The sequence below is a fragment of the Ursus maritimus genome, unplaced genomic scaffold (assembly GCF_017311325.1).
Source record: "Ursus maritimus isolate PB19 unplaced genomic scaffold, ASM1731132v1 scaffold_36, whole genome shotgun sequence".
NCBI lineage: Eukaryota > Metazoa > Chordata > Mammalia > Carnivora > Ursidae > Ursus > Ursus maritimus.
Genome location: NW_024426230.1, coordinates 1,692,320 through 1,718,076, shown reverse-complemented (window position 1 = coordinate 1,718,076; position 25,757 = coordinate 1,692,320). Strand labels below are relative to the sequence as shown.

Sequence of the window (25,757 nt, the reverse complement as noted above, 5' to 3'; positions counted from 1 at the left end):
CGACCCCCGGAGCCTTCGCAGCCCCCTCAGTGTCCCCCCTCACCCCCCTCCAGGCGAGTCCACGGGACCCTGGCCCCCGCTCCTCCTTCGCCTTCTCTTTGCTGCTTCTTTTGCTTTGTGGCCTTTCTCTCCGTCCCCAGCGCCCCCGGGAGCTGCCCCGAGGGACCCCGCCGAGGGTGCGCGTGAGCGGGCCGAGGGGTGGCGGCGCGCGGGTGGGCCCCGCGGCGGCGTGGGGAAGGCGGTCCCGCCCCTTCGGGCCGAACCCGCGTGCGGGGAGCGAGGTTCCGTCGCCGCGCCCCCCGAGCCCCGGGCGTGCTGAGGGCGAGCGTGCGTGAGTGTGACCGCGCCTGGCCGCCGGGCGTGCGAGGGTCTGGGCCGAGCGCAGCCACTCGGGCGACGCAGCCCAGCGGCCACGCTCTCGGAGGCCTTCGGCGCCAGCCTGGCCTCCTTTCGCCAACTTGGGCGAGTCTGAAAAGCGGCGAACTTCTCAGGGCTCGCTCGCCCCACCCCCTCGCAGCGGGGCCGCCGCAGGGCCCCGGGCCGCCCCGACCACAGCCCTGGGAGCACCGCTCTCGGCCGCGGCCCCCGGGTGCGGAGGGTTGGCCCCTGAACTCGCCCGTCCAGCCCAACCGCCCCGGCGGCTTCTCCCAGCCCTCGGGGCCGTCCAGACGGGCCTGGCGAGGCGTCGAGGGCGGCCCCAGCTCCCGCCTCCTCGCCTGTCCCGGCCCTGGGAGGGAGCTTCCGACCCCTGCGGACCCGGGGTCCCTCCGCGGCCTAGGGCAGACAGCTCCGGGGGCCTGGCCAACCCCGTGGCCCTTGGGACGGCACGGAGCGCGCGCCCTTGGATGAGGTCCCGCAGCGACGCCCCGGCCCGCCCCGCTCCTCCTCCTGCCCGGCCAAGCTGCCTCCCATTTGGGGAGTTTTGTGGGTTTTCTTTCTCCTCCTCCACCCTCCGCGGAGGCCACGACTCAGGAGCCGCAGCCGGGGGCCGCCTCCATGGTGCGGGGCGGCCGCTGCTGAAGTCAGCGAAACCGAGCCTGGCTTGGAGCAGGCCGCGCGGGAGGCCAAGGCCATGGCCATAGCCACGTCGGTGAGTCCACCAGGGAGAGGAGGCTGCGGGCCACAGGCCTCCGCGGCCTGCCCTGCACTCCTGTCACTTTTATCTCTGCCTTCTCTTTGTCTTTCTCCCTGGGCCCTTTCTCCTTAGAGAGGCTGTGTCCTCCACCCCCCACCCCCACTTTTGTTTCCCTCTTTCCCTCTCATTCCCCTTCCCTAGCTCCTTCTGGGTCTAGGTTCCCCCTTCTCCCCTCCTCCTCCCCATTCTCCTCTTTTTCTTTCTAGAGGCTGCCCCTGGATGGAGGGGAGGGGGTAAGCCTAGCCCGAGTCCTATCTGCTGTCTTAGGGGCGGGAACAGATGGCCACCGGTGGTTGGCAGGGGCTTGTGATTGGGAGGCAAGTAAAAGGTTGGGAGGGGGCTGAAAGAACGGAGGTGGCTCCAGGAAAATGGGAGAGGCCAAAGAGGCCCTTCTCTAGAAGAAGGATGGAGGAAAGGGGGGAAATAGAGCAAAAGAAGGAGGTCGGGCGGGGAGAGAGAGAAAATAGAGGGAGGAGAAGAGGTGATGTCAGTCAGCCTCTGGCTACTTTCCGGGGACTGGGGACAAAGGGAGGAGACAGCTGGCATGATGGGACAGTGGGAGGAGGCGTCCCAGAGAGCGTGTGGCCCACTGCCACCCCCCAGTTAAGGCAGCCACTCCCTCACAAGTCAGCTGGGCGCCTGAGGAAGGGGTAGAGCAGAGGTGGCCACACCCGTCATCAATCAGTCTATCAGCAACTCCGGCCGGGGTTCCTGAAATCGTGAGGCCCAGAGGTTTGGCCCCATTGGACAGAATTTAAACCTGAACACAAGGAGGAGCTCTCCACAGCCCCACCTCTGCTTTCTGCCCAGCATGCCTTACAGTCTGAATCCAAGCAACTCTGCCCCCTTTCCACCCTTCCCTAGACCCTGTGATTCCCAGGGAAAGCGAGGCTGCCTCTTGCTTTCTGGCCCCCTCTGAATGGGTACTCTGGGAAGGAGGACTGGGAGTCTGGAAAGACGAGAAGCATGGCTCCTGACATCCTCCCATACCCCTCAAGGATGAGTTCAGTTTTCACTCCTTTTCAGACCAAACTCCTTTTAGCTCCTCAGTCTGTATGATGGTGAGAAGACCTTAACTCAGAGCTTGGAGAGGGGGAGGTCCTGAAAACAGTGGGGGTACTCTGACATAAAGATGGTGACTCAGGGCTAGCTTAGATCAGCTGGTCAGCTTTTTAGTCCCAGGAGGTAGGTTTTTCTTTTTACCTAGAGGTGGGGGGGGGGGGATTTACTCTAATCAAACTCATAGGATTCTAGTAACAGCTAATATTTACTCAGCTTCTACTGGCCCTGTGCTGGTCCTACGCTTTGTCCTGGTTTGTCCTGGTGGTTTGATGTATTATTTCCTCCAGTCCTCGCCACAACCCTGTGAGGATAGTGCTGTTATTATCCGGAAATGGGTATTTGGATATGGCCATGGAATTCTACAAAGGAGGTCAAACAACCTGCCCAAAGTCACCCAGTTAGAAAGGGACAGAGCCAGGACTCAACCCCGGTCTGTTTGCTTCAGAGCTGTGCTCTTCACCCCCTGCCTAATCCAAAACGCTAATTTCTGATTTACAACTAGAAAGAAAAGTGCTGAGCTAACCAGGAATTTGGGCCATCTGGTTAACATGTTTTCTTTCTGCGGGACAATATCCTTTAGGAGCCAAAATATAATCAGAAAATGGTTTGATGCGTCTGGAACCGGGCAAGAGGAAAAGTCAGTCTGTTGTTAAAATCACCCAGCCATGAGGGCTGGACCACCTCTCCACGCAAGGAGGATGCCAGACAAGGGGAACGTGCGCTCTTGCTGGCCGAGCAGGGCCTCCTCCTCTCCAGGGCCTGGTGGCCAAATGCACCCCTGCCAGAGATCATTAGCTTGACATGTTTTACTGAATTAGTCAGCCCGCGTGGATCACCTGCCCAGTGATGCCTGACTACCTGCTCTCCGCCACCACTGCCTGGGATCCCGCCAGCAGGCGCAGACACTTAGCAAGCATAACCCGACCAGAATATATTTCAATATTGTGAGTGGTGTAAGCTTAATGCTACCAAAGGACAACATGGGACCGGAGCCCTGTGAGGGGTGACTAGCAAAGGGAGATCGGGTATAAAGAAGACTTCATCTGCACTTGAGTCATGTCTGAGCCATGGACTCTACTTAACCAAGAGGTTAAGTTACCAGTAGAAGAAGAAGAAAGTAGAACCTCGTGTTTGTGATTGTGGAGAGGCAGTTGGGGGTGATTGAGAGCACTGTCTCTGGAGTCAGACAGCCTGGGGTTCAAGTGACCTCCACCAGCAGCACCGGCTCTCTGTTATGGGCAGAGCCCTACCCTCTCTGTCCCAGCCTCCTTTCCAAATGGGGATAATGATGGCTCCTTCCTCATAAGGATGTTTCGAGATTAAATGAGATGAGATGAGATGATTCGTGTAAAGACTTGCACATGTCTGGATAGATAATTTGCCCTTGATATCTGTGACTTACCGTAACCTGAGCAGGTGGCTCTGGAAGCAACAAAGATTAGATGTTCCTACCAGACAGGGACTGGAAACAGGCCGATAAATGTTTGCTTTTGGTTGGTCTGCCAGCCCCTCCTCCATACACACACACACACACACACACACACACACACACGCACGCACAGTAGAGTGTATACTCTTTTCTCCTCTCCATGGTAACCTCAGCTTCCTCTGATAGAACCTTATTTGCTGAGACTGAGAACAAAACAGTTGCTTCAGTTTCTGTTTTCTTCCTTTTTACGCCTAGGCACTGTCTGGGCTGGGTTTTTCCCAGTCTTTCCCAGATTGATGGGTCTCTGCTGCCACTCATTCTAACCTTCTGCTTGTCGGGGATGCTGCCTGGGAAACAGGGAAGGCGAAGGAGAGTCTCTGGCAGACCTTAGCAGGGCTTTCTCATGTACACGAAGCTTTGGAGGAAATTCATTCAACACATGTTCATTGAGACCTGATTCCAGGTGAAGCCCTTTCGCAGGGCCAGGAATATAGCAGTCCCTGTTCTCCCAGAGCTTACAGGGTAAGGGAAGAGATAGATAAGAAGAAACGAAATAACCGATAGTATAAAGTATGATGAAGGAAACGGTGGCGGAGACGGACACAGAATGGGGCAGGGAAAGGAGTGAAGAAAAGACCTCTTTGAGAAGGAGACACTTAAACAGAATTGAAGGATGAAAAAGGGCCAGTCAAGCAATGAGTCAGGACAAGAGCATTCTGGGTCAAGGAAACCACAAGTGCAAAGGCCCTGAAGTGGGCTAGAATTTCTCTAGTTCAAGGAATAGAAAGGAAGAGGAAGAGTACAGGGAATGAAGCTGGAGACAAGGCAGGACCCAGTCGAGAAGAGCTGAGGCAGTTCAGTAGCTTCAGGGAAATGGGGAGCTCTATATTTTTGAGCGAGGGACCCATTGACCTGATACATGTGTAAGACCCTCTCCCCACTCCCGCCTCACCCACCAGGCCCAGCTGGCGCGGGCACTCTACGACAACACCGCTGAGTCCCCCCAGGAGCTGTCCTTCCGCCGAGGGGACGTTCTACGGGTACTGCAGAGGGAGGGCGCGGGTGGGCTGGACGGCTGGTGCCTCTGCTCCCTGCACGGCCAGCAGGGCATTGTGCCCGCCAACAGAGTGAAGCTCCTTCCTGCCGGCCCGGCGCCCCAGCCCAGCCTCACCCAGGTGCCCCCAGCCCAGCCCGGCTCACCATATCCAGCCCCAGAGCACAGCAATGAGGACCAGGAGGTGAGAGCTGGAGCCCTCCCCGCCCCAAGCCAGAAGAGCGCCGTTCCCCTCTGCTGGTACCTGCAGCAAGGTGGGGCAGGGCGATCCCTGAGACCGCAGCTCTTCACGGACCCAGTGCTGTGTGAAACCTGTCTGCCAACCCTTCCTGGGCTCTGTTTCCCCATTGGTACAGGGTGGGGGCTGGAAGGGGCGTAAGCTCCTCTACGGCATATGTTATCTGCTTCTCTGGTCCCCACTCCTGACCCGCCCATCCATCTTGATCCCCCAGGTATATGTGGTGCCACCCCCAGCTCGGCCCTGTCCTACCTTAGGACCTCCAGCTGGACCCTGCCCGCCGTCTCCTGATCCCATCTACAAAGTCCCCAGAGGGAGTGGGACCCAGCCGGCTGCCCCTGGAGACGCCTTGGAGGTGAAGGCTAGACCTCCATGTGTATGTTGGGCAGGACGCAGAGGGCTTGCAGTGGGCGTCCGCTGTTGAGTCTGAAGCTAACTGGTGGCTCTGTTCCCTGTCCAGGTCTATGACGTGCCCCCCACTGCCCTCCGAGTTCCTTCCAGTGGTCCCTATGACTCCCCTGCCTCCTTCACCCGCCCTCTGGCCCGAGTTGCCCCGCAGCCCCCTGGAGAGGATGAAGCTCCCTATGACGTGCCTTTGGCCCCAAAGCTACCATCAGAGCTGGAACCGGATCTGGAGTGGGAGGGGGGCCGGGAACCCGAGCCCCCCCTCTATGCTGCCCCCTCCAACCTGAAACGGGCCTCAGCCTTGCTCAATCTGTATGAAGCACCGGAGGAACTCCTAGCAGATGGGGAAGGTGGAGGAACTGAGGAGGGCATCTATGATGTGCCCCTTCTGGGGCCAGAGGCACCCCCTTCTCCTGAGCCCCCAGGAGCCTCAGCCTCCAATGACCTGGACACCTTGGCCCTACTTCTGGCCAGAAGCCCTCCACTCCCACACAGGCCCCGCTTGCCCTCAGCCGAGAGCCTGTCCCGCCGCCCTCTGCCTGCCCTGCCTGTCTCTGAGGCCCCCAGCCCTTCCCCAGCTCCCTCTCCTGCTCCAGGCCGGAAAGGCAGCATCCAGGACCGACCTCTACCCCCACCCCCACCCCGCCTGCCTGGCTATGGGGGCCCCAAGGTTGAGGGGGATCCAGAGGGCGAGGAGGTAGAGGACAATCCGGAAGGACACCACAACGAGTATGAGGGCATCCCAATGGCCGAGGAGTACGACTATGTCCACCTGAAGGTGAGCTCCCCTCCCACCAGAAATGCCTCCAAGATACCCAGAGGGAGGAGTGACGAGGCCTGGGCCCAGAGGGACCGATCCTTCCTCCCTCCCTCCCTCCCTCCCTTCCTTCCTTCCTCCCTCACTCCCTCCCTCCCTTCACTGGCCCTGCACTCTATGGCCCGGGACCCCAGTACTTGGCCCTACCACTTGTACTGGTGCTACAGCCTGGGGTCCCCAAGCCATCTGACCTGCCCCCAGATCTCTCCCACACCTGGAGTCAAGGGACTGCAACTTCTGATGGCAGGAGAAACCTGGGGAAGAAAGGGGGAAGGGGCAGGAACACAGCAGGGGGAGGGGCGGGGGGGGCCCTCCGCTTGAGACCCTCATCCCTCCCACAGGGCATGGATAAAGCTCAGGGATCTAGGCCCCTGGATAAAGCCTTCCCAGGGGATCCTGAACTGCTGGAGAGGGGGCCGCAGGAGCAGCAGGTAACCCTGTGGGGAAGGTGCTAGAGAAGGGGGACAGGAAGGAGGAACAGGAACTTGAAGGAAGCAGCAAGGGATAGAGATTAGGATGGGGATAAGAACTCTGGGAGCCGGAGCTGGGGTAGAGAGGAGCAATAATTCAGCAGGAAGGAGCTGGAACCTGGAAAAGGATATCAGGAATTCAGAAAGAGGGAAAGAATGTGTTGGAGAGGAATCAGAAAACCAAGCAGCCACGGAAGCAGAGAGAATTTGGGGCTGGGCCGGGTGACTTCTGAAGCTCCTTCCAACTGTGAATTCCTGGGTGCCTAAGAGACCTGGCTTCTAATCCCGGCTCTACCAGTAAGAAGCCAGGGGCCCTGAAGTCACCAGTTAATCTCTCTGGGCCTCAGGAAAGTGAGGCGGTCTCCTCAAATGTCTAGAATGGTCCTAAACATAGTAGCTACTGTTTATCAGGGAGCTCCCAAGCGTGGACCCCGTGCTAAGCACGTCGCCCGGGTCAGCACTAATCACAGCCACAGTTAGTACTCACACAGCGCTCACCGCGTGCAGCGTTCTGTTCTAAGCCCTCTCTGTGCTGCGGCACTAACTGCCCCACAGCCTTGGGAGGCAGACGCTAGAAAGGCACCGTCCAATATGGTGGCACTAGCCACGTGCGGCCGCTGCGCACTTGCGATGTGACTAGTCTGAATGGGAAGGCTCTGTAAGTAGAAAACAAACGCACACCAGATTTTGCAGACTTAATATGAAAAGAAATGTCAGTCATTTTTGTATTGATTACATATTGAAATTACAAACAATTTTTATATCTGGAGTAAAAAAAAAAATCCAGTTTCTTTTTACTTCTCCTCACATGGCTACTAGAAAAATTTTTATTACACATGTGGTTCGCATTATGTTGACACTGGACAGCGCAGTACCAGATGCCCCATCTCAGAGATAAGGAAACGAGTTCAGAGACTAGTTGGAATCCAGGTTGATCTGACATCAGCTCGGGGCACTTTCCTGGCCCGGGCCACGAGAATTTAAATTTTCTGATGGGCAACCGGAAGAGCTCAGGTAGGAAGGAAGGAATGAGGAACCGAGGAAGGGAAGGCGGGAGGAAGGGATTGCAAAAGTAGCACGCCCGCGAGCGTGCCCGCCAAGCACTCCTCTTGCCGGCAGGAGGCCCCGTCCCCGGGGGAGCCGCTGGATCTGCCCACCGGAGACCTGCAGCTCCTGCACTTCTACGCAGGCCAGTGCCAGAGCCACTACTCAGCACTGCAGGCGGCCGTGGCGGCCCTGATGTCCAGCACCCAGGCCAGCCAGCCCCCACGCCTCTTCGTGCCCCATGGCAAGCGGGTGGTGGTGGCCGCTCATCGCCTGGTGTTTGTTGGGGACACTCTGGGCCGGCTGGCAGCCTCCGCCCCTCTGCGAGCACAGGTCGGGGCTGCAGGTACAGCACTGGGCCAGGCATTGCGGGCCACGGTGCTGGCTGTCAAGGGGGCTGCCCTGGGCTACCCGTCCCCCCCTGCGGCCCAAGAGATGACACAGCGTGTGGCAGAGCTGGCGGGCCAGGCCTTGCACTTCACCACTCTGCTCTCCAGCCTGGCCCCCTGAGGGGCCCCTCGGCCCTGCTCCGCCCCTCTCCTGCCCTGCCGGAGCCCCCTCTTGGGCCTTGGGCGGCTGGAGGGCTCTGTTTTAGGGACCAGGAGAGCTGGGGGCATCTTTCCCCTGCCAATCATCTCAGTTTCTCACAGAGATGTCCTCCCCCTCCTGCAGCTTTTTGTACGAGCCATTTTGTATAAATTATTTATATTTAATATTATTCCCTGTTTTGTCAGGGGCAGGTGCCAGGCCCTTTGGGACAGAGAGGAACTGGACTCTCCTCTCTCAGCCTGGGGTGGAGGTTCTTGGTCACTGCACTGCCACCCACCTCTGGAAACTTGCCCCACAGAGAACCAGGTGGCTGAAACCTGCGGCCACCCAGAGCCCCTTTCTCGTCCTGTTTCTTGGCTGTAGAACTTCAGCACCTCACTGTTGGCCGAGAGTGAGGGCAGGACACTGACCACCCAGAATGTGGAGGTCCGGGAGAGGCCCGAGGGCTCCTCCCCACAGGACAGAGCTGGGCCTCAGTGAGCCCTGCTGTCTGGTTCTCTGCCTCTGCTTTGTGGGTGCTTGGGGGAGGGGGGGCCAGGCCTGGTGCCCCTTGGCCAAACTGATGGGACACACACTGTGGGCAGGATGTCCTTAGGTTTGGAGGGAGATTTTGCTGTTATTTTCAATAACTACTCATTCGGCGGTTTCAGCTCCCATGATGTGCCAAGCACAGTTTCTGAAAGTACATTGTGGGATGGGATGGATATAACTGAGTCAGTTAAAATAAGGAAATAAAAAAAAAAAATACCTGCCACAGATTTGACATTGCTAGTAATGGAAATAAACAGGATGATGTGAGGGACTAACTGGATGAGGGAAAGGCCATTGAAGGGGACTTTGGACAGGACGGTGGGGCGGTGATATCTGAGCTGAGACCCCAGGGATCAGAGCACCAAGAAGATTCTGAGAGCTAGCATTCCCAGAAGGCAGACACTTAGTACTGACTGGGGCCTTTCCCCGAAGACTTCACTCTCACACGATGTCATTAGATAGGTGCACATGTGGAGAGATTGGCCTCACGAGAGCTTTGAAAGGTGCCATGCTGAAGAGATCACCCCAGTGAAGGCCTGTCCTCAGCTTCACGCCACAGGACAGCTCTGGCCAACAGCACGGTTCTGCTGGCTGGCCTCAGTGCCCTCTCCCTTAGGTTAACTCAAGAAGGTCTAGCCCCTTTAGCCCCCCTTCCCAGGCCTCCTGCTGACCGTCCTTCTAGACACACCTCTTAGAGGAGCCAAGGGGCCAAGTGAACGCAATGTGCCATTAGTCCGTAGTCCTCAAGCACTGGTGAGATTGACAGGCCGTGGCTTAGATGGGCGATTACGCCAGCCACTCACCACAGGGAAGAAGTCCAAGCCACAGATCTGTTGTTTCAGTTGTACCTTCTCCAGATGACACCTTGGCACTGTGACTGGATTAGAGGCACCCCAAACTTCAGTCAGAGTCAGTTTCTTGGCCCTCGTCTATGCCTTTGCTTTCTCCATTTTGGGTTCCTTCTTTCTCATTTCACTCTCAAAACTCACTTCCAGATTCTGGGGTGACCCAAATTCACCCTTGTGTGCCGAAGACTTAGAACAGGGCTATCCTCCATCATCTCCCAGAAAGAATGTCAAGAGATGAACCCGGAAACAGGTTTCAGTGCAAGTCCCAGATCTGCCACGCACCTGCGTGCCTGCGGGTAGATCCTGTCGGCCCCTGAGTCCTGGCTTTACCTTTAACAGGAGGATGATCATAATGGTCTCACAGGGTTGCGAGGCCGGAACAAGATAATGCGTGTTGAAGGGCCCAGTGCCACAGAAAGTTAAGCGATTATATATAATTCCAGGGCAGACACAAGGACACAGACAAACGAATTCCCAAGGAATGTTGGCTGTGACCCCACCAAAGTAAATCCTAAAGAGACACTGAAATGAGTTGGGGTAGAGGAGCGGTGGGAAGCTGCTTAATGTACTAGAAGAGTTCCCATATTTGGAAAATTTCTGAACAGAGGAAACAAATTGGAAGTGTGTGGTTCAGTGGAGAGAAGAGGCAATGGATTTCCTGGCTGAGACTAACAGCACACTCCTTTCTAGCCCATAACTTTAGACTAGAGAATACAATATCTATTAGGTATTAAATCTCTTAGAGAAGTGTGTCTCTAACTTGAATGTACTTATACCTGGGGGTCTGGTTAAAAGGGAGATTATGATTCAAGGGCTTGGATTCTGCATTTCTAACAAGCTCCTGGATGACATGGGAGTGCCGGTCTGTAAATCACACTTTGAGTAGCAAGTCTAGGGGTCAGGGAAGGCTTCTCTGAGGCAGATACGCCTGAGCTGATAGCTGAAGGATGAGAACTTGACTAGGGGAGGACAAGCCCTCAGGCATAAAGACCAGCTTGTGCAAGGGCCCTGTGGCATTGGGAAAACTGAAGGCCAGTATGATGAGTGCAGTCTGGGGAGAGAGGCAAGGTGAAGCACCAAGGAGGATGGGATCAAGCATGTATGAGGCTTCTGGAATGTTAGTATTTACCTCGGTGAGGAGGAGCCATTGAAGGCTGTTAAGCAGGAAAAGGAGACGAACAGATCTGCATTTTGAAAAAAATCACTCCGCCTGCACTAGAAATAAGGAGAGGAGAAAGGGGCGGAAACGACGTAGATGCAGAACACCAGTAAGGCTCAAGCAGTCTGGGCAACAGGTAGCTTGACCGACAGCGGTAGCGATGCAGAGAAGCAGTGAGAACTACATAGGAAGTAAAATGGCCAGCATTTTGTAAAGGATTTGACATGGGGGTAAGGAGGAGGCATTGTCGGGGCTGTCACCTGAGCACCAGGCCTGGGTGAGGGTGAGGGTGAATGGTAAGGGTACCATTCACTGGGGGAAAGAAGCACTAGAGAACAACCACGTTACAGGGGGAAGAGCATGAAGTTTGGTCTTGGACGTAATTGAATTTGAGATCCCTGTGAGTCACCCAAGGTTAAGAGGATGAATAAGAGGTGGCTTCATAGGTCTGGGACTCAGAAGAGAGGTGGGGGCTGGAGATGTAGATCTGGAGATCAGGTTTGTATTGTTTATATCGGGGGTGAATGAGGCCATGGACATGGGTGAGATTTCAAGGTGGGAAAGAACAATGAAATGAGAGGAGGACCCAGGACCAAGCCTCAGGATCGCAGACACAATGAGGGTGAAGAAGAGGAGGAGGAGCCCGCCATGGAGAAAAGAGGAGCAAGACAAATAAAACGAGGAGTATATGAGACTCAGCAACCAAAAAAGAAAGTGTTTAGAGGAAGGGGTGGTCAACAGCGCCAAAAGATGTTGAGAAATGACAAGACAGGGTGGTCTTGTAGAGGACCACAGCCAAGCTGCTTACAGGGTCCAACCCAGACCTCTAAGTGCACACCCCGAACTGTAGTTGCCAGTATGCGCGGCTGTCTCCCAAGTAAGCTACTCCAAGCAGGTCTTGTCCAACCTGTCATCCCCCAAAGCCAGCAGAAGGCCAGGCACATAATAGACACTTAATAAATTTTACTGAGGAACGAGTGGATGGATGGATGGAAGGATGGCTGGATGAATGGTCAGGAAGAATTGGAAGCAAAGAAGGACTCTCTGGCAACTGCCTGAGTAGCTGCTATCCTTCAGCTTTCTTTCCTTTTTACCGCAATGGTCCGCAAACCCAGGGAACAGAGACAGAGCCCCTGGGCCCTGGCCCCCCTTCCTCCCTCTGACGAAGAGTCTGGACCGAAGGTTCTGCTGACGTGGGAAGGGGAGGAGAGTCTGGAGGAAGGGGAGGGGAAAGCAGCGCAGAGATCGCAGAGACGAAGGAGGCGCCCGCGGCTGCAGAGCGGGGTCTCTCCGGCCTGTGTCCGGGCATCGGGAGCCCCACTGGGCCAGAGGACAGCGCATCCTTTCGGTGCGGGCCGGCAGGGCCCCTGCGGTCGGCAAGCTGGCTCCCCGGGTGGCCACCGGGACCCCCGAGCCCAATGGCGGGGGCGGCAGCAAAATCGACAGCACTGTAGAGATCACCCCCAGCCCGAACGGAGTAAGTGCCCGCGCCCTGGGGGCTACGCCATCATCCCCCTAAACCCGCACTCGCGCCAAGCGCCTGGCATCTTCCTCCAGCGCACCCCCGCCCCTGGCCGCCTTCCTCGCGCCTGCCCTCATCCCTTGCTCTGCGGCTTTCTCTGCTTCTCCGCTTCACCCTTCTCCCCGCCCCCCCCCCACAGCAGGTCGGGACCCTCGGAGATGCGGTGCCCACGGAGCAGCTGCAGGGTGAGCGGGAGCGCGAGCGCGAGCGGGAGGGGGAGGGCGACGCGGGCGGCGATGGAATGGGCAGCAGCCTGTCGCTGGCCGTGCCCCCCGGCCCCCTCAGCTTTGAAGCGCTGCTCGCCCAGGTGGGGGCGCTGGGCGGCGGCCAGCAGCTGCAGCTCGGCCTCTGCTGCCTGCCTGTGCTCTTCGTGGCGCTGGGCATGGCCTCCGACCCCATCTTCACCCTGGCGCCCCCACTGCATTGCCACTATGGGGGCTTTGCCCCCAACGCCTCTGGCTGGGAGCAGCCCCCCAACGCCAGCGGCGTCAGCGTCGCCAGCGCGGCCCTAGCAGCCAGCGCCGCCAGCCGCGTCGTCACTAGTACGGACCCCTCGTGCAGCGGCTTTGCTCCGCCGGACTTCAACCATTGTCTCAAGGACTGGGACTATAATGGGTTGCCGGTACTCACCACCAACGCCATCGGCCAGGTGAGGCGGCCTGCTGGGCCGCGGGTCTGGGGGCGGGCCCAGAGCGAGGAGCACGGGCCTCACACCGGCTCTATCCCTCTCACATTTCCAGTGGGATCTAGTGTGTGACCTGGGCTGGCAGGTGATCCTGGAGCAGATCCTCTTCATCTTGGGCTTTGCCTCCGGCTACCTGTTCCTGGGCTACCCGGCGGACAGGTGAGGGCTGCCTTTGGGACAGGACAAGTAGAGAGGAGGGGATGCTAGGGTGGTTAGCCCAGACAGGTGGCCTTCGCAGGAGGCCGAAGAGGATTCACTGGACTCTGCAGTCTTCTGGACTTCTCCTGTTCAATGATATGCAGCCCCAGCCCTGTCTCAACGTCACTCCCCATCAAGAAATACTCCTTCCATACCTCTTCTGCACAAGGGAATAATATACCACCCATTCCCTATCCCCATATCCATGGACAAAGACAATAGCCCCATCCCCACTGATCAAAAACCGTACCTCCACAGATGAAAAGTCCTAGCTCCTCCTCTGTTGTCCCTGTCACCACTAACCACCTCCTTCTCTATCTTCATAGATTAATAGATTCATCTCCAATAATAGCCCCATCTACACGATATGCTTTATCTCAGTGGCTTTATTCCTACAGATCATTAGGTTAATTCCTAAATATCAATAGCCATATTCCCACTGACCTGTATAGTTCAACACTATAAACAAATGACCACCCTTATGGGTCAGTAGTCCAACCCCCATAGATCCATAACCACAATAGCACCCCCCCCCCGAGATTAATAGTCCCATCCTCATGGGTCTTCAGTGCTCTTAGATCCTCTCAGATCAAAAGCCCAATTCACATGAACTAATGGCCTCATCTCAAAGATCAACAGCTTATCCCCACCAACTAATAGCTCTTCCCAGGGATCAAAACTCCCAATTCCTCTGATTCTTGCCACCATCCACTGACCAGGTGCTCCATCTCCACTGACCATCCTTGTGGATTATTAGACTCCTCTCCACCCATCTACAGTCCCATCCAAATGGATTCATAGCTCAACTCCCATGGATCAAAGGCAACCCAACATTCAATAATCCCTAAAATCAACACCTATCTTCACTGCCCAATAGCCACACACCTGCTGGGCAAATGTTCCTAAACCCACAGCTCAACAAGCCATTCTCATGCATTAGTGGTCTCATTCCCACAGACCAGTAGCATCATTCCTATGGAATAATACCCTCATTCCCAAAGGCCAATAATTCAGTCTCTTAAATCCAGTAGCCTTAGCCTCATCTCCATGGGAAAAGGCCCCATTGTACTGGGTCAGTAGCTTCACTCTTAGGGATCAGTTCCCCTTCCCAATGATCAGTGACCCCCATCTTCATTCCCCATAGATCAGTGGTCTTATCCCCAAAGATCAATAGCCCAGCCTCCAAGGATCAGTAGCCCTGTCCTCATTGACTCATAGTCAGTGACCACCATTACTGACCAATAGTCTCAGCTTCCCTAGTCTGTGACCCCCTGCTTACTGATTATTCCCATGAATCCTACCCCCATAGATTCATTCCCCATTGACCAACAGCCCTATCTACCCAAGGACTAATGTCCCCACCTCGTGAATCAATGGCCTCATCCCCAAAGATCATTTGTCCATTCTTCAAAGATTAATGATCATCCCCATTAATCAATAGTTTTACCCCATGGGTTAATAAATAGTTATATTCCCATGGGTCAATGGATCTTCTGGCAAGTGACCCCATCCCCACTGACCATCTTTATGGATTTATTGACCCATGAATCAACCCATGGAACAATGGCTTCATCCCCCAAAATCGGTGATTCAGTTCCCTAAGATAGCTACAACTTCATTATCTCCATGCATAAGTAGCCAATAACCTCGCCTCCGTAGATCTGTAAGTCCAACCCCATATATCAATGACTTCATCTCCTTTGACCAGTCTGAGCAAGATCAGCTCTATCCCCACTGGCCAATAGTTCCATCCCCAAGGATCAATTGTTCCATATCCCCTAAGCAGTATCTACTCTCCTTTAATGGTCACTCTCACTTCCATGCTCTCATCTCTGACCAACAGCCCCATCCACAAGTCAATCCCCTGCAGATCCATAGCTACGCCCCAGTGCCCAGTACCCAGACATCACTTACCCATGGTCCCCATCCCCTCCCATCTTCTCTAGCCTCAGTTCAACTTTTTACACTGGGGCCTTAGCCTCATACCTCCAGCTTTGAAGTGGGCAGCTGGGCCCCACCCAGCAACTCCTCTTCCAGGAAGCCTGGGTGACCAGAGGCCCTCCCTGCTTTCCAGGTTTGGCCGTCGAGGGATTGTGCTGCTGACCTTGGGGCTGGTGGGCCCCTGTGGAGTGGGAGGGGCTGCTGCAGGCTCCTCCACAGGTGTCATGGCCCTCCGATTCCTCCTGGGCTTTCTCCTTGCTGGAGTTGACCTTGGTGTCTACCTGATGCGTGAGTGGCAGCTTCCCAGATGTCCTTCCCTTGAGGCTCATGCCTGTCTGCATCCCCAGGCTGTTCCCACTGCCCCCTAGGGTCCCCTCAGTCCCTCCTCATCCCCAAATCTCAGCTGTCCAGGATCTCAGTTGTCTTTCTGCCCTAGCCTTTGAAGGTTGCAGGGACTTTGCTTCTCTCCACACCCTGCCCCCTTAGTCCCCCCCCCAATCTTTAAGGCCTTCCTTGCCCTTGACTTACTGCTGTCAGAGAATGGTGCTTATTTAAAAATGAAATCCTGACTAGCTGTATGCTCTTGATATGATGGTCAAATAAGAGGTCTGATGTGAAAGGGCCTATAAACTAGGAAAGCTGTACACTCACCAGGGACTCTGACCCTTGAGCCCTCCCAGGTTTGAGCAGGAGAGGAGGGAGGACTGAACAGTCTCTCCACTCTTTGCCACTCAGAAGTTAGTCTGTGGGGGGGTGATGGCTTCAGCCTCCACTCGGGGTCTGACCTCACTCTCTGTCCTCCCTCCCTCTCTCCTCCTCTCTCCCATTCCTCCTGCCTCCCTGGCATCTCCTCCCTGTTCCTGCTGTATCTCTAGGCCTGGAGCTGTGTGATCCAACCCAGAGGCTTCGGGTGGCCCTGGCAGGGGAGTTGGTGGGGGTGGGGGGGCACTTCCTGTTCCTGGGCCTGGCCCTTGTCTCTAAGGACTGGCGATTTCTGCAGCGAATGATCACCGCTCCCTGCATCCTCTTCCTGTTTTATGGGTTAGTATCATCCTCCACCTGTTGTCTGGCCATTCCCACCTCTACCTCCAGCCTGGTTCTAGCCCAGAGACCCTTCCTCCTCTCCACTACCCGTTGTCCAGACCGGCCCCAGCCCCGGCCCCTCAGAAGTGGGAGTTTCCCACCTCTGGATCAGGAGATGGGAGACCTCAGAGTGCACCCCACCCCGTCCCTAGCTGGCCTGGTCTGTTTCTGGAGTCTGCAAGGTGGCTCATAGTGAAGCGACAGATTGAGGAGGCCCAATCTGTGCTGAGGATCTTGGCTGAGCGGAACCGGCCCCATGGGCAAATGCTGGGAGAAGAGGCCCAGGAGGCCCTGCAGGGTAAGAGACAGGGGTCCCTACATGTGATACCTCACATGCACACATGATACTACCCTCTCAATGATTATAGCTATGCCCCCTCCCAGGCTCCCCCCCACCCACATGGGAGGACCCTGGACTCTCAGCTGTTTCTTCTAACAGACAGCTCCTCTCTCTTTCCCAAAGACCTGGAGAACACCTGCCCTCTCCCTGCAACATCCTCCTTTTCCTTCGCTTCCCTCCTCAACTACCGCAACATCTGGAAAAATCTGCTTATCCTGGGCTTCACCAAGTGAGCCTGGGTGTCTGAGCCAAGGGCCAGGCCAGTAGCTGGAATGGGGGCTGGCTGGGTGGGGAAGGCCTGAGGACCCCTGCAGAGGGCAGCCAGGGTACTGGAAGGCTGTGGATGGGGATTCAGACACCGCTCTTTGCTTTAACCCCCTTCTCACAGCTTCATTGCCCATGCCATTCGCCACTGCTACCAGCCTGTGGGAGGAGGAGGGAGCCCATCGGACTTCTACCTGTGCTCCCTGCTAGCCAGCGGCACAGCAGCCCTGGCCTGCGTCTTCCTGGGGGTCACCGTGGACCGATTTGGCCGCCGGGGCATCCTGCTACTCTCGATGACTCTCACTGGCATTGCGTCCCTGGTCCTGCTGGGCCTGTGGGATTGTGAGCATCCTCCCTTCCCCACAGTGTGGGCTGAGCAAAGGAACCCCAGCAGAGGTGCCTCAGACAGGCTCAGCCACTGCTTCTGGCACAGGCCCCCAAGACCAGACCAGACCCTGCCCCGACCTCCCATAGTCCTCCCTGTGGCCACACAGCCCTGTTTTCCCAATCAATTAATGGATGCCCAGAGCCCAGCTGGCTAGAGCCATGGGATCAGAGAGCCAAGGGGACAATGCCAGGGCCTAGGCCAAGCATGATCTCCTCACCTCCATTCACATCCTCCCTCTTGGTCCTTCAGATCTGAACGAGGCTGCCATCACCACCTTCTCTGTCCTTGGCCTCTTCTCCTCCCAAGCTGCTGGCATCCTCAGCACCCTCCTTGCTGCTGAAGTCATCCCTACCACTGTCCGGTGAGAGCAGGGCTGCTCCAGCTGAGCAAGGGCCTGAGGGAGGGAGGGAAGACTGCTGGAGAAGGGTTGGGGTGAGGCCCACAGCTAGAGGCTGAGTGCCTCCTCCGACTCTCCCAGGGGCCGAGGCCTGGGCCTGATCATGGCACTGGGGGCTCTTGGAGGGCTGAGTGGCCCAGCTCAGCGCCTCCACATGGGCCATGGAGCCTTCTTGCAGCACGTGGTGCTGGCGGCCTGTGCCCTGCTCTGCATCCTCAGCATCATGCTTCTGCCGGAGACCAAGCGCAAGCTCCTACCCGAGGTGCTCCGGGATGGGGAGCTGTGCCGCCGGCCTTCCCTGCTGCGGCAGCCGCCCCCTAACCGCTGTGACCATGTCCCACTGCTTGCCACTCCCAACCCTGCCCTCTGAGTGGCCTCTGAGCACCCTGGCAGGAGGCTGGCTCGTACTGAAAGCTGGCATGAGGCCCTGGCAAGCAGGTTGGGAGGACTGAGGAAGGCAGGGCTGCCCAGAAGGCTCAGAGGCACCTCACGCCAGCCGTCAAGGAGGGCTCAGAGGGCTGTCCCCACCCCCATCTCCTCCCTGCTGCTTTGTGTTCACTTCCTTGGCAAGAGTCAGGGGACAGGGAGCGAGCGCCACAGTGTAACCACTAGGTCTGGGCTCCATCCTGTGCCCAAAGACATCCTCCCAGACCTCATTCTTTCTTGCTCTATCATTCTGTTTCAATAAAGACATTTTGAATAAATGAGCATACCATAGCCTGGACTTCCCTCCCTTCTGTTGTCCTGTCTCTTGGGGGAAGGTTTCTTTGAGTGGAACCAAAATCAGTAACACTCTCCCTGCCCACCTCCCTGTGCCGTGCCCCTCTGTTCACTTACACACAGCTACCACCCTTTATGGATGGCTTGCTGTGCTACCAAGACTGGGCTAGGCACTTTACAAACTTAACCATTTAGTTCTTCCAACACCACAAGGTAGGTGTTTGGATCAACTAGAAGTTTCTTCGTTGTTGCAAGCAATAAACACTGACCATAACGAACTTAAACAAAAAGAGGAATTTATTAGAGGGATGTGATGGGACAGGTTGTAGTGGGGAGCTCACAGGAGGAAAAGCAGAACTAGTCATAAAAGGTCAGGAACCAGAGAGGACCTCTCTCCAGGGAGTAAGAACCAGGGCCTCACCTGGATGAATGACCTCCAGTGGGATTCCATCTTTGGTTTTTCCCACTGAAGATTCATTTCCAGACAGCAAATGACTGGCTAGCTTGAGTAACATGCCTGCATCCCTACCCGTAATACTGACAACTGGGAAGATGGAAAATCACAACTGAGCAGAAGCAGGACTCCTAGCAGAAGTAGAACTGGATGTTGTGCGGGTAAAAACAATGGACGCCCACGATAGTATTCTTCTTCTTTTACAGATAAGAAAACTGTTGCTCAGAGAGACTCAGTAACTTGGTCAAGGTTACAAAGCTAATGAGCGACCCAGCGGGACATAGTCAGATCCTGAAGCTGAAGCTCGTCATTGGCGCACGCTGGGGCTCCCCTCCCAACTCCTTCCAATTTTTAGGCACTGCCCTTGCAAGCGAGGAGTGAGTCTTGGGGCACCCCAGGACTTGGCCTTAGGAGACTAATACTTCCACCTCAGTGCCAGGGCCTGGCTCTCAGACTAGCCCTGGACTGGCTTTACTGCTTTGGGCGAATTTCTAGACCTCCAGCTTCCTTCAAGGGTTGCTATGAGATTAAACAAGATCATGTATTATAAATGCCTCTTAAATTACCCCACTAAGTAGTAAGCTCCTTGAAGGCAGGAACTTTCTCTTTCTCAACTTTAAAAACACCAAAGCCTGACACAACAGATGTTCAGAAAGTTATTAATGTGTTCATTCTCTCAGCAAATGTTTCCTGTGACCGATACCATCCTGGATACTTAGGGCTTAGGCCATCCTTCAAGGACCTTACAAATCCATCTAACAGTAGGAATATTAATGAGGAGGAAGAGAGGCCAGTGGTTTGGAGCACCAAACAGCTGCATCCTGAAGTAGGTGAGACTTCACTCAGAGAGGCAGGAAGTCCTCAGGGAAGGGTTTAGGAGAAAAGTAGTGCTTTCAATCCAAAGGCTATAGGGAGAGCAAAAGCCTGAAGGTAGGAAAGGTTGAGGTGGTTCTGGAGAGAAGGATTCTTAGGGAAACTAGAGTCTTGCACCTAGCCTCTTCCAGAGAAAGAGGGCTCATTCTCCACAGGTTCCTGTAGCACCAGTGGCCTCTCTCCCGCTTTGCTGTTCCATGTCTGAGGCCCAAAGCTCTACACACTAAGCCATGCTGCTGGACTCTCCATACTAACCATGGTATTGCAGAACTCATAAGAACCTTTCTCATTTAATCTTCACAGCCCTCTGAATTACGTAGTGTTATTTTATCCTATTTAACTATTGAAGACATGGAAATAAGAAGGATCTGCCATTAAATGGCCGAGCCAGGACTCAAACCCAGGCCTTCTGGCTGCGCTTTCAACTCTACCAGTTCCTTATGTATTCTGTATCACACATTCCATAGAACAATGTCTGTGAACAATGTAACTGATTCCGATGTTCACTGTTTAGCTTGGGATAGACAATGATAACAGAAGAGATCATACTCACCACTGTCTCCAGAGATTTGGTGAAAACTAACAAGATGGTAGATAAGAAAGCTCTTGTACTTTTTGGAAGAGCCTCTGGAAAGCCAAAAAGTTATTTATATGCTAATGACGCTGTCCAATACAAACTGTGAGGAATGGTGTCAAAGGGGCATTCCGGTAAACCCATTCTTTGCACCCCACGGGAAGAAGATTCAGGGGGAAAAAGTAAAAACTCTCAGAAAGTTAGAGCAGCTCCTATAGGAGGGTAGGTGAAAACAAGATTCTCTGACTTCAACAAAGAGGTGGAGGCGAAGAAAATGAAAGCATTCGAGAAGCATCAATGAAGCACAGGGGAAGATACAATCCCTTGTCCCTAAACAATTCATAGTCTGGGTCAAAAGGGTCAGTGTGTATAGCTAAGACAACTGGCATCTTGTTCTAAATTTCGCCAACCACATAATCTCACTGGACCCTCATTAATAACCCCATGAGAAACAGTTCTCAATTTTTAGGTTTTTACAAATGGGGAGACTGAGGTTTGGAAAGGTAACTTATTCAAGGTTAAGTGACTGTTAAGTAATTAGAGTAGCCAGATCCAGAGAACTGAGAGCCTGCAATCTTCTTACTGCATACTAGATAGAAAATAGTTCTAAGCACCATGAAAGTATTACTTATCCTGTGACCAGTTTAGAAGATACCCAGGAACTGGAGATAGCTTTTCAGGCAAATAAGGAAAGGAATACTTTCATGAACATGAAACAGATTTTAGAAATGTTTTAGTTGGATTCACAACTATGAGCCATCATGGATTATTGAGGGGCAAATTAAAAGAATATATGGAGTGCATTTCTAACCTGAAGTTACATGAAATGACATGAAGGCCCCTCTGATTCCTCTCATTCGGTCAACCTTGCCTGGCCACCAGGGAACCAATTTCTGCTGATGATCCACTACTGTCCAGGGCTGCCTCAGCTCTGGGAGAAGGGGCATGGTCCTTCCCTGCAAGAGTTCCGAACACTGTGAGACTAATACTTACAGTCCTATACAGAAAATGTAGAGAAATGTAAAAAGTGCCGCAGCAGCTCTGCAGAAGGAAGCATCTACTCTTTTGGGGACAGTCAAGGAAAGCTGCTCAGATATTTGGACTGGAACAGTGCAAAGCCCAGAGGTATGACAGCGCATGAATGGTGTGCACAGAGGACAGCAAGCGTCTGAACATCCATGGAATAAAGGGAGACTGAAAAACCCACAGCTAATCCTATTTATCATGACCAACTGAGAGCTTTTCCCCAAAGATCAGGAATAAGACAAAGATGTCTGCTCTCACCGCTTCTGTTCAACATTGTACTGGAGGTTCTAGCCAGGGAAATGGGGCAAGAAAATGAGGAAAAAAAAAAAAAAAAAGAGAGAGACACCTGGAATATAAGGACAATGTAAAACTATATTTGCAGATGGCATGATCTTGTATATATAGAATCCTAAGGACTACACACACACACAAACTGTTAGAACTAAACAAACAAGCTCAGTAAGGTTACTAAACTTACAATTAAACTTGTAGGATACCAGATCAATGTACAAAATGAACTGTATTTCTATACAACAGCAATGAACAACCTGAAAGCAAAATTAAGAAAACTCCATTTAATATAGCAAAAAAACAACACTTAGGAATAAATGTACTAAAAGAAGCATTGAGACGGGCACTGAAAACTACAAAACACTGTTGAAAGAAATGAAAGAAGACTTAAAGACATACCACTTTAGTAGTTTGGAAAACATGATACTGTTACAATGGCAATCGTCCCCAAATGGTTCTACAAATTCAATGTAATCCCTATTAAAATCCTGGCTTCCTTTTTTGCACAAACTGACAAGCGGGTTCTGAAATTCATATAAAATGTACAAGTCCCAAAATAGCTAAACAATCTTGAAAAAGAGCAAAATTGGAGGCCTCACACTTCCCACTTCCAAAACTTATTACAAAGGTACAGTAATGAACACAGTGTAGTATTGGCATAGGACAGCTATTATAGATCAATGGAGTAGAATTGAGACTCCAGAAATAAACCTATACGTTCATGGTTAATTAATTCATTTTCAGCAAGGGTGCCAACACCATTTAATGAGGAAAGAACAGCTTTTTAAACAAATGGTTCTGAGACAAATGCATATCTGCAAGGAGAAGAATGAAGTGGCCCTCTCCCTCACACCACACACAAAAGTTCATTCAAAATGGATCAAAGACCTAAATATAAGAGCTAAATTATGAAACTTTTAGGAGAAAATAGGGGCACCTGGGTGACTCAGTCAGCTAAGCAGCTGCCTTCGGCTCAGGTCATGATCTCAGGGTCCTGAGATCAAGCCCCGCTTCAGGCTCCCCACCCAGTGGGGAGTCTGCTGCTCCCTCTCCCTCTGCTGCTGCCCCTGCTTGTGCTCTCACTCATGTTCTCTCAAATAAATAAAATCTTAAGAAAAAAAAAACTTTTAGGAAAAAACATAGGCATAAATCTTCGTGACTTTTGCGCTTCAAAGGATACTATCAAGAAAGTGAAAAAGCAACCTACAAAATGGGAGAAAATATTTGCAAATCATGTATATAAGGGTTTAGTATTCAGCATATATAAAGAACTCTTAAACTTCATCAATAAAAAGACAAATAAGCCAATTAAAAAGTGGGCAAAGAATCCGAACAGACGTTTCTTCAAAGAAGATACACAGATGGCTAGTAAGCATGAGAAAAGATGCTCAACATCATTAGTCATTAGGGAAATGCAAATAAGAAACATGAGATACCACTTCATACCCACTAGGATGGCTGTAATCAACAAGATGGACAGTAATGAGTTTGATGAGGACGTGGAGAAACTGGAACCCTCATACACTACTGGCAGAAACGTCAAACAAAGCAGCTGCTTTCAAAAGCAGCCCAATGGTTCCTCAAAAGGTTAAACATGGTTTATTACCTCCACTCCCAGGTATATACCTAAGAAAAATGAAAAGGTATGTTCACAGAAAATCGTGTAGCTTGTAGCAGCACTGTCCCTAAGAGCAAAAAAGAAAAAAGAAAAGAAAAAAGAAAAGAAAAGAAAAGAAAAGAAAAGAAAAGAAAGAAAGAAAGAAAGAAAGAAAGAAAGAAAGAAAGAAAGAAAGAAAAAGTGCAAATGTCCATCAACTCATGGATAATCAAATGTGGTCGATCAAAACAAGAAGCTATTACCCAGCTACGAAAAGGAATGAAGTACTGATACATGCTACAACATGGACTCTTGCAAACACGATGCTAAGTGAAGGAAACCAGACACAAAAGGCCACGTATTGTATGACCCCATTTATATGAAATATTCAGAACCCGCAAAGTCAGAGAAACAGAAATTAATAGTTGCTAAGGGGGAAAAAAATTAGGAGTGCTTGCTAATGGGTATAGGGTTCTTTTTGGGGTTATGAAAATGCTCTAAAATTACGTAATGGTGATAAATGGATATGTTAACCATCACCATATAAATATATATGTTATGCTAAATACCACTGAATTGTACACTTACAAGGTACATTTTTATGGCATGTGAATTATATTTAACAACAAAATCCATTCAGCTTTCAGTGGGATGCAAGTCAGAGTTACGGCAAAGTGACACTTCCCTTCAGCAAATAAAATGAAAGTTCTCTTACTAAATGATTCTTCTTGAACAAATGCTAGCACCCAAAACAGTACCCAGCACTTGGTAAATACTCAGTAAATGTCTGTTGAATCCACGATTACCACAAGCACAAATAAATGGAAAGAAGCATGAGAAATTAGCATTAGCAGAGTTGAAAGAGGTTTTAAAATTAGATCACGATTTTTAAAAAGCTACTCATTTCAACCATATAGAAGAACAACTATTTTTTTGAAAAAACGGTCTGGGAAAAAAAAAAAAACCAGCAAACTGTTTCTCTATTGTTGATGTCAGGTTGGGCATATCCTATCTGAAAAAGTTCTGGGTTGTCTTCGTTTGTTTTGTATCACTCATTGTCCCGCTTAAGATCTCTGACTCACTCTCACTCCAGAGAAATCTTGGAGACAGGCTCCCCCCAATCTCTTAAACACTTCCCTCCCCCACAATCCCAGTGAGACTAAGTTCATTACAATCCTTTGGTTAAGAGGGGGCTCATCAGGAGTGACTGACCAAAAAATAAGCAATCCTTCCCAAGGAAAGCAACTTTCTTCCATGCCACTTCCTCTAAAATCACTAAGATACAGGAAAAATAAGACCAGGTAAGGAGGGAAATCTGATTCTTGTGAGGATAGGAACCAGCAGGTCCAGGATAAAGGGAACTCCCAAGGGGGAATTAACACCTTCTGAGCACCTACTAAGTTATATAAAGGCACAATTCATGCCTTCAAGGAGCTTGCGACTCCAAGTGGGGAAACAGGGATGTAACTGCGTTAATTATAAAACCATGAAAGTGCTAAACAGAGATAGGAACGATTTGCCCTGAGAACGAAAGCGATTCATTCATGACTAGGCAATGAAGGTTTCTGGCTTTGGTGCTTGGCTTTACACCTTGGCTTACACCTTAGGATTCTGACACAGTAAATAGAATGGCCACAGCACAATCAATACAGGAACATAAAGTAAAAGTCAACTGGAATGCACAGGGCATCAGATGTAGAGCAAGATGTGGCAGGGAACCTTAATCAGGATCAAATTGGGAAAGGGCTCAGTTCCGCGTCTAAGTACATTTGTAATTATTGGTGGTAGAACAGGGGGGATTCTGGCAACACGAACTGGAGCCAGACATCTACCAGGAACCCACTTAAAGATAGGGAGTTGCTCAAGCAGTTAAAACAGAATGGAGAGAATGGGCATGATGCTGAAAATTGACTGGACATACAAAATTAAAAACAAAGGGGGCGCCTGGGTAGCGCAGTTGTTAAAGCGTCTGCCTTCGGCTCAGGGCGTGATCCCGGCGTGCCGGGATCGAGTCCCACATCGGGCTCCTCTGCTGTGAGCCTGCTTCTTCCTCTCCCACTCCCCCTGCTGTGTTCCCTCTCTCGCTGGCTGTCTCTCTGTCACATAAATAAATAAAATCTTTAAAAAAAAAAAATTAAAAACAAAGAAGGGTTAAAAAAAAAAAAAAAAAAAAAAAGGACATTCACCCTGTCCAAGATCCAACAATTTATAGGGATTTCTTAGCTAAGCATTTAGTGCCCCCTGGTGGATAGAAGGGACCTTCCCAGCTTTAAGACACATTCTAGCCAATCTGATATTGAGATGCTATCCAGGCTCCTACTCATGAGCCTCTGCAGAAATCCCCACATTCAGATTACAAGGCACTATTCCAGTTGAATGGAGTTAGAGACGACAGACCCCTGAATGCTTAACAGACGACACAACAGGTGGCAGTAAAATACATGAGCAAATGCTAATGTCAACACTAGACCTGAGAACTCAGAAGACAAAGCCATTTGAGAAGTGGGGTAAGGCTTCATGGATATATAGGTCACTCATTTCCTTCACCTAAGATTACTGAAGAGATCCCCGAGATCAGAGGCAATCACAAAATATCCTTTGAACATAAGTGAATAGAATACATAAAGGTTTCGATATTTAGAAATCCTGTTAAGTAATGGGAA

At 52.2% G+C, this 25,757-nt stretch overlaps 2 protein-coding genes across 10 annotated transcripts; both read left to right on the top strand.

The window, feature by feature from the left end:
• The first annotated feature begins 766 nt into the window (after positions 1-766).
• On the top strand, positions 767-8,955 carry EFS (embryonal Fyn-associated substrate). Of its 7 annotated transcripts, none has more exons than XM_040620744.1 (7): positions 767-1,090; positions 4,586-4,864; positions 5,133-5,273; positions 5,379-6,101; positions 6,482-6,571; positions 7,730-8,000; positions 8,389-8,955. In XM_040620744.1, exons 1-7 carry the CDS (start codon positions 1,073-1,075, stop codon positions 8,610-8,612), a joined length of 1,746 nt encoding a protein of 581 aa, XP_040476678.1. In that variant the 5' UTR covers positions 767-1,072; the 3' UTR covers positions 8,613-8,955. The 7 variants fall into 7 exon arrangements, with proteins under 7 accessions (XP_040476678.1, XP_040476677.1, XP_040476681.1 ...); XM_040620743.1 differs by having other exon boundaries at positions 5,133-5,294; XM_040620747.1 differs by lacking the exon at positions 4,586-4,864.
• A 2,263-nt stretch (positions 8,956-11,218) lies between these two features.
• On the top strand, positions 11,219-18,267 carry SLC22A17 (solute carrier family 22 member 17). 3 transcript variants are annotated; one of them, XM_040620749.1, is made up of 10 exons: positions 11,254-12,218; positions 12,403-12,912; positions 13,004-13,107; positions 15,221-15,375; positions 15,963-16,128; positions 16,323-16,468; positions 16,634-16,739; positions 16,899-17,170; positions 17,412-17,523; positions 17,641-18,267. In XM_040620749.1, the coding sequence occupies exons 2-10, from the start codon at positions 12,505-12,507 to the stop codon at positions 17,927-17,929; spliced, it is 1,758 nt and encodes a 585-aa protein (XP_040476683.1). In that variant the 5' UTR covers positions 11,254-12,218; positions 12,403-12,504; the 3' UTR covers positions 17,930-18,267. The 3 variants fall into 3 exon arrangements, with proteins under 3 accessions (XP_040476685.1, XP_040476683.1, XP_040476684.1); XM_040620750.1 differs by having other exon boundaries at positions 11,288-12,218; positions 16,899-17,116; XM_040620751.1 differs by lacking the exons at positions 16,634-16,739; positions 16,899-17,170 and having other exon boundaries at positions 11,219-12,218.
• The last annotated feature ends 7,490 nt before the right edge of the window (positions 18,268-25,757 follow it).